At 55.4% G+C, this 13,029-nt stretch overlaps 6 protein-coding genes across 6 annotated transcripts; 4 read left to right on the forward strand and 2 right to left on the reverse strand.

Moving 5' to 3' along the window:
• Positions 1-1,074: 1,074 nt before the first annotated feature.
• E0L32_010467 (uncharacterized protein) lies at positions 1,075-4,857 on the forward strand (the record flags this gene model as incomplete). Its single annotated transcript, XM_031133088.1, has 4 exons — positions 1,075-1,246; positions 1,393-3,584; positions 3,661-4,124; positions 4,185-4,857. 4 exons carry the CDS (start codon positions 1,075-1,077, stop codon positions 4,855-4,857), a joined length of 3,501 nt encoding a protein of 1,166 aa, XP_030989603.1.
• Positions 4,858-6,107: 1,250 nt separating this feature from the next.
• E0L32_010468 (uncharacterized protein) lies at positions 6,108-7,443 on the reverse strand (the record flags this gene model as incomplete). The annotated part of the gene is made up of 2 exons (XM_031133089.1): positions 6,108-6,488; positions 6,541-7,443. The coding sequence occupies 2 exons, from the start codon at positions 7,441-7,443 to the stop codon at positions 6,108-6,110; spliced, it is 1,284 nt and encodes a 427-aa protein (XP_030989604.1).
• Positions 7,444-8,836: 1,393 nt separating this feature from the next.
• E0L32_010469 (uncharacterized protein) lies at positions 8,837-9,354 on the forward strand (the record flags this gene model as incomplete). Its single annotated transcript, XM_031133090.1, has 2 exons — positions 8,837-8,971; positions 9,040-9,354. The coding sequence occupies 2 exons, from the start codon at positions 8,837-8,839 to the stop codon at positions 9,352-9,354; spliced, it is 450 nt and encodes a 149-aa protein (XP_030989605.1).
• A 63-nt stretch (positions 9,355-9,417) lies between these two features.
• Positions 9,418-10,015, reverse strand: E0L32_010470 (uncharacterized protein; the record flags this gene model as incomplete). Its single annotated transcript, XM_031133091.1, has 2 exons — positions 9,418-9,699; positions 9,761-10,015. The coding sequence occupies 2 exons, from the start codon at positions 10,013-10,015 to the stop codon at positions 9,418-9,420; spliced, it is 537 nt and encodes a 178-aa protein (XP_030989606.1).
• Positions 10,016-10,614: 599 nt separating this feature from the next.
• On the forward strand, positions 10,615-12,330 carry E0L32_010471 (uncharacterized protein; the record flags this gene model as incomplete). The annotated part of the gene is made up of 1 exon (XM_031133092.1): positions 10,615-12,330. The coding sequence occupies one exon, from the start codon at positions 10,615-10,617 to the stop codon at positions 12,328-12,330; it is 1,716 nt and encodes a 571-aa protein (XP_030989607.1).
• A 48-nt stretch (positions 12,331-12,378) lies between these two features.
• Positions 12,379-13,029, forward strand: E0L32_010472 (uncharacterized protein; the record flags this gene model as incomplete). Its single annotated transcript, XM_031133093.1, has 2 exons — positions 12,379-12,391; positions 12,538-13,029. Coding segments are annotated over 2 exons (505 nt in total), but the record flags the coding sequence as incomplete, so codon positions are not given.

Below are 13,029 nucleotides of genomic sequence, written 5' to 3' on the forward strand. Positions count from 1 at the left end.
GTCAAATTAAGCCATGGGCCATTCTGTTGGAGAGATATGCACTGCGTTTCAGATATTTTGTCTACCGCATCGACATGCGAGAGTGATTTTGGTGGCCAGCTGCCTGCAAGGTAGGTAGGTGCCTGGCCTGCATGCGGGCGATATCCCGGCCTGTTGTGCGATACATTTAGGTACATTCAGCCCAGCCCTGGCAATTGGATGGCTTTCCCAGCCCTGGAGCTTCTCTGGTCCGCGGAACCTGCAGGCCTGAGTTGGATTGAGGCAGGTGCAACCATGGAACTGGTCGCTAAACCAACGCACTCTCTCTTGTCCCGCAGAGCAAGAGATGGAGTCTTGGTAGATTGTCTGTCAACGGATCCCGTCTCAATTCGATAGCCGGTCTCTGCCTGCTTGCGAACATCCTGTCTTACATTTTTCCTATCCTGTTGGGCCTACCGAGCCGGCCATGTCGCTTTATTTTACTGTGTCCCTCTCAAGCCCATTGTCATATTTTACCTGGTCTCAGCCTGGGGAACCTCTGGAAATCTACTGAACAGCAAAGCCACTGCTATGCACCGTCTCGTTTGACAAGGGTGCATTGTCCTATTCTTGAACCGGTTGATTGTTCAAGCCCACTCCCACCGTTCTCTCTGAAGGTGGCTTGTTCATCTAACTGCATACATAGTCAAGGTCAAGTGATCTTGAACACCTTTAAGGAGCAGTGTGGTACGTTCAACCCTGGTCGACAAGCCAGTATCATAGGCCTTTCTTTCTCCCTCTTACCCTTTCCTCACAATCATCTCAGACCCTTTACAGTGTCTCCTCAATCACACCACCACAGCCTCCTCCTATGCGTCTCACCTGGACGTGACAACATCTTGTTCTGTCAAACCAAGTCTCAAGGTAACAGGGAGTTTGTTGCCCAGTGGACGTTGAGTCAAAACTTGGTATATCTAAACCACATCGACTCACGCAAAGTCTCTGCACCAACCTTCTTAGAACTCTGCAAATACGCCTTCCAACAGCGCCAAGTCGTCATCCTTCCTCCAGTCTGTGGAACCTTGAATCACAGTACATCTCCTTGTGCCGATCGTCATGACGTTGAAGCAATTCAACGCCGACCTTGCGGCTGCTGTCTCCAAGGTGAAGGCAAAGCATTTCGACAGGATCATCTCTCTTAGAAAGGGAGAATCGGATGGCGAGCTTTCCATCACCTACGAAAACGAGAACCTCAAGACACCTCTGCGCATTCAGGTGCTCATTCCTAGTAAGTAATCTGTCTGCTTCCTCAGTCACCACGCAATAGTTTCAGAGCAATCCCCGTGTCGGCATTGAACGGATGAACATGAGGCTGCTTTGAGCTTTGAACATCAGACCCAATATTTGATAGGACGAGATCCTGACAAGCTATAGACATCAGCGAATATCCTAAGAAAGCATCGTTCTTGATCTTCACCGAGAATGAGGACATCCCTGCCGCCTTGGCTGCTACTCTGGCGCGCCTGCAAGACCAGTCGACAGGACTCGACGTCGATGCCATGATCATCACCCTCAGCAGGTCTCTCACCAGAGATTTACAAACAGGCGGCCCAGCCTCAGATGATGCTGCGAGCGACACTGAGGAGGACTACAACTATGGCTCCGATGATGACGATTACGACGAGGATGACGGTGACGATTTGTTTGGCATCCACCAGGATGACCCAGGAGATCTGGACGCCCAGGCTGAAAAGCTGCATCCGCGCCTGAAACAGGATCTGAGAACCGCTAGGCAACACGGTTACAAAGTTGGCATCATCCAGTCGGCGCCTACCAACAACATTGTCTCGATCTCGGTTCGTGCGAGCAAATTCAAGTTGCCGGAGGGAACCCTTGAGGTTTGGGGCATCCGCCCCGAAGAGTATGTCGTGCTCTTGATCCACCAGACCGGCCCATATCTCACCCTTGAAGACATCGTCCATCCCAAGCCCTACCCTGAGCGACGAGCTCATTTTCGCATTGGAAAATGCGCGCATTACAAGCCATCATTCATGGAAGCCCTGAGAGCTTTCCATAGCCCGACCGACGACAACTCCCCAGCCTCGGGAGCGAATGAGGGAGAAGCAAAGCTCAAGAAAATCTTCATCTCCAACTCATTGGATCAGTTCCTTGCCGAGGGACTCTTGAATCTCATCAAAATCCGTGACATTGAGGGCATCTCCTGGGACCAGGCGAATGAGGTGCTTCTGAACTTCCAGATCGGCACTGACACGGCGCACACCAACATCACAACCACGCCCTGCAAAACTGATCCAGCATTTGCGGGCACCGAGACTCCCCAGAGGTTCAGACATGATCACCTGGGTGATGAGAAGGATGGCCAACGAAGCTGGCCTCTGGTTGCTATGCAGTTTGCCATGCGATACCTTCTTGCCTGTACGAGGTACTGCTTGAGGTGCCACCGGAGAGTGCAGGGCGATATCGAGACCCTGAAGCCATATGTTTGCTCGAACCCCCTGTGTCTGTTTCAATATCTTTCCATGGGACTTGGACCCAGTGCAGAGCATGAGATTCGATCTCAACCCAAGGTTGTCGACCTCCTCGTGAGCTTCTGCTACACCGGCTTGACGGCAAACCGCTCAGCAGCCAACCCAGTATCGTGTGGCATCCGCGAGTTCCCTGTCGGGCTGCACCTCAGAGTCCCAGATATCAGGCCGAAGCCGGAAGGTCCTTTCCTTGAAGGCACCATCACTGATGACTTTCAGACTTTCAAGTTTCAGGTTGCAGCTGAGCACCTTGACCGGTTCATTCCAAAACAATGGGTTGCTATCCGACTGAACACACCCCCTGGAGAACTCGGGCCCCTAACACCGGTCCTAACACCGGTCCCAACCCCGGTCCCTGGCAAAGAACCAACCCATCGAGCTGAAGCAGGAGATCTGGTTCACTGCCAAATTGAGTCGATAGACTACTTGAATCAGAGAATTCATCTCGAGCCTGGCATTGACACTGGATCCTGGTCAAGCCCCCGCGCTGACGCTCACAAAGCGGCCAAGGGACAAGCATGTCTCCTCCCTTATGTTCAAGAGTTTGACCAGCTTGGACAAGGAGCGAAGAGGTTGATGATGGCTCACCTCCTAGCAACCTTGCCGAGCATTTCAGACATCAAGAAGTTCCTTGACCAGAATCCGCTCTCGAAAGTCAAAGACATGCCGAGAATCTCTCCAGCGGCGATGTCCTTGCTGAACTGGATCATAGCTTCAAACCGATCTTGTATCTTTGAGACTGGCAACCCCGAGCTCCCAGGCAACAACAGCAGTGCACCGGCGTCTGGAGGTATCATACCGGGCATGGAAGGCTGGGTGCAGTTCCGCTTCCTCCAAGGCTCCCCGGACAAAGAATCCCTGTTTCAAAACGCGCGAGAGAGTGTCAGGCGCTCCAAGCACCTCACATGCCCTTCAATATTCGCCTGGCATGGAAGCGCCTTACCGAACTGGCACTCCATTGTCCGCACGGGGCTGAACTATGCTGAGACACACAATGGACGAGCATATGGCCATGGCGTCTATTTCAGCTCTGTATTTGGAACAAGCCTGTCCTATACACGCTCCTCTCAGCTATCCTTTGTAAGTTTGAGAAATTTCAAGCGCTGGGAACTTTAACTTTTCTGACTGCCGTACTAATAATGATGGACTTGCTTAGGGGATCTGGCCAAACTCGGACCTACGAATCGTCGCTGCTATAAGCCTCAATGAGATTGTGAACTCGCCCGGCGACTTCGTTTCAACCAGCCCGCATCTGGTAGTGTCGCAGCCGAACTGGCACATGTGTCGATTCTTGTTTGTCAAGAGCGAGGAGACCCCAGAGGAGAAGGCAGCGCAAAAGAACCCCCCGGAAGGTCACCAATATAGTCAGCCTTACTCGAATTATCCATCGCATCCAGGCAATGCTAGGGACACCAAGTACTTGCAGCAAGATCCCTCCCGGACGGCCATAGATCCACTCGGACATCCCCTGAACATCCCACTGGCCGCCCTTCCTTCATACCATCACGAGAAATCTCAGACCAGCCCAGAGGTGATTGACGTCTCGGATAACTCCTCTGATGAGCATGATAGTGACACGGAACTCCTGGCCTCAGAAGACGATGAGTCCCCCCCCTCTTTGTAAGTAGTAGACCCCTGACCTTGCTCACGCTGTGGTAAACTGACAAATGTGTGATATAGGTCAACCGACACATCCAAGACCGATTTCCGACCTGGTACTCTCGACTTGGGTAGCTTGCCTCGCCTCCAGCCACCTCAGTGGTCTTCCCAGCTTGGCTTGAAAAAAATCACCTTCCAGGTCAGCCAACTGCAGACCCTGCAGAGCCGAACGCCTCTGCACGAACTGGGCTGGTACATCGACTTCGACCAGCTGGACAACATGTACCAGTGGATCGTTGAGCTGCACAGCTTTGACCCCTCTCTGCCACTGGCCGCCGACTTGAAGATGGCCGGCCTGACCTCCGTCGTCTGCGAGATCCGCTTTGGAGAACAGTACCCGTACACTCCGCCCTTTGTGCGCGTCATCCGGCCGCGCTTCTTGCCCTTCATGCAGGGCGGCGGCGGCCACGTCACGGCGGGTGGAGCCATGTGCATGGAGCTCTTGACCAACTCGGGCTGGACGCCCATCAGCTCCATCGAGAGCGTCCTCCTGCAGGTCCGCATGGCTATCATGTCGACGGATCCCAAGCCGGCGCGCCTGGATAGGTCCGCCATGTCTGGCGCTCGGACAGACTATGGCATCCGTGAGGCTGTCAATGCCTATACACGCTCTGCCAGAACCCATGGATGGACGGTTCCCGAAGACATTGAGAAGATGGTCACTGGCTTCAGCGCTGCCAGATCAGGTGCCTAAGGGAAAGCAACACCGGCATCTCTTTGCTGCTGGGCGTCATCACGGCGACTATTCACCTTGGTGGAGAAGAGTGTGTTGCGCTTGGTGTCCCGGCTTGACATCTCAAGCTTTTCTTTTGTTTGTGTTCTTTTTTTTTTTATTTTTTTTTTTTTCACTGTTTGTAGGTGGTCACTGACTGGTATCGTCGCCCATGATGTTCGACTCTTCGTTATGGGATGCATTTCTCCCTGCCGACATTTGGCATGACGATGAGATGTTGGGCACTACTAGAAGAAGTGCTGCTTGGGACTTGTAGGACTTCCTCACAAGAGATACTGCTTTGACCACATATCGTAGTATGTGGCATCATGTTGGAATGGGCTTGTTTGGTGGCACAGGGAAAGAAGGGCTACTGGGAACAGGAAGGGCCTTCTGAGACTTGTGCAAAAGTTCAAAAGAGATACTAGTGCTACTGCTTTGACCACATATCACATTATGTGGCATCTAGATGGAATCAACCTTGTCATTGCATCCATCCTTCCCCCTTTTTGCATTCAAACATTCTGAGTGACATGAACAGGTCCAGAGACATGCATGAACTGTTCATAGCAACATTTGATTTTGGCAACAATCCCTTGATAAGTAGATCTAGTGTGATTTTAAAAAACAGCGCGGAACTCCGGCCGACAGGAGTGGTCCTGCTGGGACGGCCGGCCGCTGGCCCGTTTGTCTCTATATGCTGTCTCTCACTGCACTCGGGACATGCATCCAGGAGCACAGTGTTTTACTGATGGGATTTTACGGATGTGGTATGTATAGCAAGCTGGAGATCATGCTGCCTAGACCACCAACAGTCGGAAACTTCCCTTTCCGTGCAAATGAAAAGAAGCAAACAAAAAAGGTAGACTGCCGCACCCCCTCTAAGATATATAATTGTCAACTGACTCCGTGTGTGTGTGGAAAGGGTGCAAAGATCTTTGTTTCTACGCCCGTGGTTATGCCTTTGTAAACCTTGAATAAACGCCCAAAGAAGAGAGACTCTGATGCCGAAACAGAGGTAACGATCGGTCCGGAAGAAGACTTGTGTGTTTGCAAGTCCTCTGATGCAAAGGGAGGGGGTTGGGATTGTGGTTGTTCTTCTCCTAGTTCTGATGCCGGGGAAACAAATGATTACCGCGGATATTAATCGGAACAAGAGGAGACAATTTCATCCCGTTTGGTCTTCAGAGACGAAGAAGCGCTGGAACGAGATACGCACCAAACGGCCTGTTCTAGTCGTACGAGAAGAGGACGCTGATGGACTCGCCATGATGGACGCGGCGAATGGCCTCGCTGAAGACAGCCGAGATGTTCAGCACCTCCAGCTTGGGACACTGAGCCTGGTGCTCATCCTGAGGGACGGAATTGGTGACAATCAACTTGTCGATGGCCGAGGCATTGATGCGGGGGATGGCATCTCCACTCAGGACACCGTGGGTGATGAGGGCGTAGATCTTGGTGGCGCCCTCCTTCTTCAACAGCTTGGCTGCGCGGGTGATGGTGTTGGCAGTATCGGCCAGATCGTCGATCAGGATGCAGACGCGTCCCTTCACATTGCCGACGAGCATCATGGTGGCGTTTTGGCGTTCCGTGATCTTGGTCGGGCGACGTTCCTGGAGGCTATGGGTGAGTGTGGAACAAGCAGGAGAAGTCAGTTCACTTTACCTTGTGGATGAGGGCGAATTCCATAGAGAGGCTGTCGGCGATGGCGGTGGCACGCTTTGCGCCGCCGGCATCGGGACTGACGATGATGTGATCCCGGTAATCGGGGATGTGCTGTTGGATGTATCGCTGGAGGAGAGGCTTGCCGTAGAGGTTGTCTACCGGGACGTCGAAGAAGCCCTGGTATTGGGGATCATGAAGATCCATGGTGATGATGTGGTCGGCTCCAGCGCAGGTCAGAAGGTCGGCGATGAGCGTTCCCGCCTGGGCAACCCAGCGCTTGTAGCCGGGTTTGGCCTGGAAGGAGGAAATGACGGACATGTTCTCGTAGTCGTGGGTGGTGAAGCCGCCCGAACTTGACTCGACCGAGTCGGCATGATTCCGGGTGACGCCATTGGTGCCGTTGGTCTGGGGAGAGTCGGTGTTGCCGTTGGATATGGAGGTCTTGCTGAGCATTCTGGAGAGGTCGACACCAGAAGCGAGACCGGCGCTCTTGGCGATGCCAGGCGCAGGGGTGGCAGGAACGCTCTCGAAGGTATAATCCTTCTTCGCAGGCTCGGCAGTGGGTTTAGACAGAGGGGCGCCGCTCTTGTTGTAGGGCACGTCGGGTTGCCTCGAGTAGGGAAACAAGGGAAGGACAGCGGTGACTCGGCGGGCGGAACCGGTCTTGCAGGCCGAGATCATAATGCACAGGTCCATAAAGTGGTCATTGACCTGGCCAGGACCAGCAGTCTGGATGATGAAGACATCCTTGCCTCGGACCGAGTCCTTGATCTCACACCTGCTCTCTCCGACCTCGAAGCGGCCGAGGATGCGCTGGCAGGCTGGTATGCCAAGGGTGCCGCAGATGCTGTCGACGAGCTTGGGGTGGGAATTGCCACCAAGGATGACGATGTTGCGTACCATGTTGTCGACTGTTGTTTGGAGAGGATGACTTGCTTCCGGGTTGCGGGTTGCTGGTGCGGTTGCGGATGGATTCGCGGGCGCGGGATGGAAATCGAGCTTGGCGGGGTCCAAGAGGTGAAGCGGCCCGGACTGGACGGGAGCTGACTATGAGCGAGGGGAAACAAGGAAACAAAGTCTCTCAGGGGGCTCTGGAGAGAGGCTAGAGGGGCTCAGGCCCAAGTAAATGGGACAATTGGCTGCGAGGCAACAGCAGGATGTTTGCGGTGAGGCTCTGTGATGTGTGATGCAAAGTGGAGGCTCTTCTTTTTTTTTTGCTCCCTTGTCGCTCTGATGATATTTTTTTTCTGCCCCCGCGCTCCGATACCGTTTAGCCGATGCTGGGGCAGGCTCACAGCGATTGGTCGCCTGAGGGCCAGCGCCGACGTCAGAGAACAGCGCCCGCCAATGACTGCTGTTTTTGCCCGTACTCGGTATGCTTTTTTTAGGCTCCGGCCTGCGGTACAACAAGCAGCTGTTGGTCAGACAGTCAAAAGGTGGATGAAGGAGAGAATATAGAATGCTCAGAAGAGTTTCAAGATGCGAATTCGCACCCAACAAGTTTGAAGCAAACCAACCGAGGTGACTCAATGAACAAGTGTAAAGTGCGAACCAAAGTACTTGTAAGTGTGCATTGCATTGGCTATTGGCGAATCCTCCCTTCGGTTAAGAACACGGGCTATTCCCGGTGGTGGATGTCGTGCTTTTCCCCCCTGCACCCGAGTCATAGCGTGCCATCTCCAGGGCTGCTTTAGGTACGAAACTTAGTTACCTACCTAAGGTAGTACACCAAGCACCTTGAGGATAAAGAGTAAGACCTTGCACATGTACCTCGTAGAGCATTGTAGAGTTCGTTTGTTATGGGGCTACAGTGCAGTGATGAACTGCTTTCTTTTCCCATCATGTCTCCCATTTGGTCCACTACCTAGACAGCTCATTCAAAAGCAAAAGTCAACTTACCTAGGTAATGTAGGGAGTTACCTACATGGCTAACTGGGCACGCTGGGTTAGTTAGTGATGGGGTGCTGTGCGTCAAAGCATGTTGGAGGCACTGTAAAGAATGATTCCCCCAATTGGCTTGGCTATCATTGGGCAAGCAGCCGTGCTGCACCTAACTAGCGCTTTTGTCGCACCAGTCCGCGGGGCACCACCCTGAACCGCCTAGGCGGTGTCCACTAATGAAGCTTTTCCTATCTATTTGCTATCAATTCTGCCGACAACCCCAAGGAAGGAAAAAAAGGTGTAGAGTGTCTCGTCGTGTTTCCAGAAGCTTTCTCACCAGCACACCAAAGTCGCCTCGTGTTCGAGACCTCGACAAATCACCTACGGCTGTGGCGCATCTGCCCAACAGCCTACAATGAAGATCCTCGAGGCCCAGAACGCCGTCCTGACCAACTACGAGGTCTACCAGTTCCTCCTCGAGCGCAAGAATCGCAAGGATGGCAACCGGAGCCGGCGGGGTCCCCCCAACTATGAGACTCTCGTCAAGGAGGTATGCAGCCGCCTGGATCATTCGACTCTTTCCCGTGAGACCTTTCTGACATGGATTCCTCCGACTAGGTTCTCGAGCACCTCGAGACGAACCCAAACCCTCTGAGTCAGCGCCCGCTCACCTACACCCCCGAAGCGATCCCTCTTCTCATCGAGAAGCTTCACCCTTATGACCTGACGAAAGGCGAGATGATCATGATCATCAATCTCCGCCCGGGTTCCATTCCTGCTCTCAACTGCATCGTCGAAGATATGGTGGAGCGGCTGTATGACCACCAGCAGGAAGAGGTACTGGGAATCATCAGCGAGACCCTCGGCGCCTTCCCAGCCCCGGAGGAGACTGCCGAGGGAGATGAGGGCGCGGCGGATGAAGAAGCTGCGTAGGCAGACCACCAATGCCTTCCGTCTTGAAATTTTTGGCATCGGCAACCACTCTGCTGGCCGATGCTACATCATCGTACAGGTTCCCTCCGTCTGCCCACCTTCGGCGGTGGTCGTTTTGACGGCTGTGAGGTAAATATCCTCAAACGCCTCGTGCAACAGCTCTCCCGTCGCCGCAGAGCATTCGACATACTTGTCTGCTCTCATCTCCTGGGCGATGCGATAAGCTTCTTGGGGGTAGATGATGCCGTTGGGGTCATCCTCCGAACGGAGGTCTCTCTTGAGGCCCAGCACGACCACCGGCAAGACGTCGCTTGTCTCGAAAGCACTGCGGACTTCTTTGATCCACTGCCACTCATCATTAACGAAGACGACCTACCAAGAACGAGAGTCACAGGGGACAACCTACTACTCTCTGCATGTTAATCAAGCTTAACCGTTGGCTTATATCGTAACAGAGGAGAACAAGGTCTGGCTGGAGAAGCCGCCAGTTTTCCGGTCCATCATTGTCGTGGAACTCTAGGCGGTATTCAGCCTTGCGAGAACGCAGTTCAAAGACAAAAGGCTGGTCCAGATCGCGAAGGAGCGTTACTGGCGCCCTGCCCGACAGGTTTTGCTGTCCTTGGCTGATGCGGCTATTCCGAGAGAGACATGGGTTTAGCATAAGTATTAAGATAGAGTAATCAGATAGGGAACATGACATACGAGAGAAAAGTCGTTTTGCCCACTTTCTCATCTCCCAGCAAGAGAATTATGATCTTGTGAGCCTCCATGAAGCAACGTGCCGTGTTTGTCGCCGGTCAATCCGAGAAGAGAGGACTGGCTCTGGTAGAGCGAGAGCGAGACCAGTGATATTTGGTGTATCAATTGATGCACGCTCTATGGCCAATTTATATACTCGGTAGTGCTGGTGTCTCATCCCGCGCACCACTGAGCGCGTGGGCTTATCGATAAGCCGGGTGGACGCTTATCGCAGCTTTTCACCCTGTGACAAAATTATAGAGGAGAATTAGGTAAAAATACACACTCGGCGAACATGTTACTGCTCTGGAGCGCACCAAGAATTGGTTGAGAAACCCCGACAGAGTGAAGGATACACGCCCGTCGGTGCCGTGTGGTTGCAAGAGGCGTGTCTGCGCCCGAATGAAGCAGTCTGCCCTTCGCTGCTTGCGAGCCGCTTCTCCAGGGGCTTTTGCGACGGCCAGCCTGCGTCCCCTATCCCCACTTACAAGAAGAGCACACGTCCGCTTCTTCTCGGCCACCATGGCGGACGAGCGCAGTTTCACCAGATGGACCAAGGAGAGCCTGATCAAGCGCGTTCTGAAGCTGGAGAGCGAGCTCGACTTTTTGAAGTCGTCGCTCACGGCCAGCGGCCAGGAGGTCCCCGTCCAGCAGAGCCCCGTCGCCGCGTCGGCCAAGTCCACGCCCAAGAAGAAGAAGAAGGAGGTGGACCCGTCAAAGTACACGACGAGGTTCATCGCGCTCAAGATAGCGTACCTGGGCAAGAACTACAGCGGCTTCGAGTACCAGGCCTCGGGCAAGGAGCCGTCCATCGAGGAGGAGCTGTGGAAGGCCCTCGTCAAGGCCTGTCTCATCTTCCCCGAGAGGCCGCACGAGGTTGACTTCAGCATATGCGAGTACTCCAAGTGCGGGCGGACGGACAGGGGCGTCAGCGCGTTCGGCCAGGTCGTGGGCATTAGGGTCAGGAGTAACCGCCCGGCGCGCAAGAGGAAAACGCCGCCCACAGAAGTCGGGGATGTTGCTGCTGCCGCAGCGAACGGAGAGGTTGCGGGTACCGAGCCGGAAAAGGAGGGAGAATGGCCTGTGTCGACTGCAGAAGAGGAGGCGCCTTACCCGGTCGCAGACGAGCTGCCCTACTGCAGGATCCTGAACCGCCTGCTGCCGCCGGACATCCGGGCCATCGCGTGGTGTCCTGTCCCGCCGCCGGGCTTCTCTGCCCGGTTTTCTTGCCGCGAGCGGCAGTACCGCTACTTCTTCACCCAGCCGGCGTTTGCGCCCGTGCCGTCCAGCATCGATCGGCCGCCGGTCGAGGGCGCCCTGAAGGAGGGCTGGCTCGACATCGAGGCCATGAGGCAGGCGGCGCAGGCCTTTGTCGGAGAGCACGACTTTCGCAATTTCTGCAAGGTCGACCCGAACAAGCAGATCACCAACTTTGTCCGGCGCATGTTCGAGGTGGACGTCGTCGAGGTCAGAGACGTTGATTCCGTCTTGCCGTACCTCGGCCTGCCCGATTTCAAACCGGCGTCGATGCCGGACGGCCAATACCCCAAGGTCTATTCGTTCAACGTCCGGGGCACGGCCTTCCTGTGGCACCAGATCCGGCACATGATCGCCGTCCTGTTCCTGGTGGGACAGGGGCTCGAGAAGCCCTCCATCGTCTCGGAGCTGCTGGACGTGGCCGAGAACCCGCGCAAGCCGAGCTACCTCATGGCCGAGGAGGTGCCGCTCGTGCTCTGGGACTGCATATTCCCCGAGGAGGGCGACCTGGAGGAGAGGCGCGACGCGCTGGGCTGGGTGTACGTCGGCGACGACGGCGCGCAGAACCTGCACGGCTCGTGCGGGCTGGCCGAGGACGTGTGGCAGTACTGGCGCGAGCGCAAGATGGACGAGATCCTGTCCAACCGGCTGCTCGACTACGTCACGAGCCGGACCGGAGGCGGCGCGAGCAGGAAGGCGGTCGAGCCGAGCCCCTCGTCGTCGGCCGACACCAACTCCAAGAAGAAGGGCCAGCCTTCCAACCAGAAGCTGTATCAGGGGGGTGTCGCGGCGCGATCTGGGGGCAGGTACATACCCGTCATGCAGAAGCCCCTGATGCCGTCGGTGGAGGAGATCAACGACAAGTTCGCGCAGCGGAAGGGCTTTGCGAGCTCCGACGCCATGAGGAGTGTCGGCAACTGGAGGAGCGCCATCCGGGACATGAAAGAGAAGGGCAAGGCGGACGATGCGATGGAGGAATAAGACCCCTTCTGAACGTCTTGGGATACTGATCTCGTCGGCATCCTAGATATGCTGGCCACTAGTAAAATAAATAAGTCACCAGGCAAGACGATGAATTGCTTGCTGCTAAAAAGTCTATACACATTTTATACATTTACGCTCGAGTGATACTCTAACCCGATTATCTACAAACCGATTACAAGACAGACAACCAACGGTTTTTCTCAGCTCTTGTCGTTCCCGACCCGGCCGGCACTGGGCTCGTAGAGGCAGCCCCGGACGCCCCTCCACACCTTCTCGACAATCTCGCGCCGGGGCAGCAGCTTGGGGAACACGACGACCACGTCCTCCTCGCCCTCCACGACGACGACGAGGTAGTACCGCACCTCGAAGCCGCGGAAGGCCTCGTTGATGAGCACGTCGCGGATCTTGGCCGTCGGTATGAAGCGCACCTTGCTCACGCCGCCGCCGCCGCTGGCCCCCGAGGCGTCCCGGTCCCCGAGCCAGGGCAGCCGCGAGCACGACCAGGGCCAGTTCCAGCGCCAGGGCAGGAGCAGCGGGGCGAGGCTGTACGTCGCGGCCGACGAGCCGGTCTGGATGCCCAGGCCGCGCAGGACGAGCAGCGACTCGGTCGTGTGCGCGCGGCGCAAGGCGGCGAGCAGCATGCCCAGGGCCGCGGGCGCCAGCGCCCAGGCCGGCAGGACGGCGGCGGCGCGGGCC

The sequence above is a fragment of the Thyridium curvatum genome (assembly GCF_004353045.1).
Source record: "Thyridium curvatum strain D216 chromosome Unknown NODE_84_length_182893_cov_82.147506, whole genome shotgun sequence".
In the NCBI taxonomy this organism is placed as follows: Eukaryota; Fungi; Ascomycota; class Sordariomycetes; order Thyridiales; family Thyridiaceae; genus Thyridium; species Thyridium curvatum.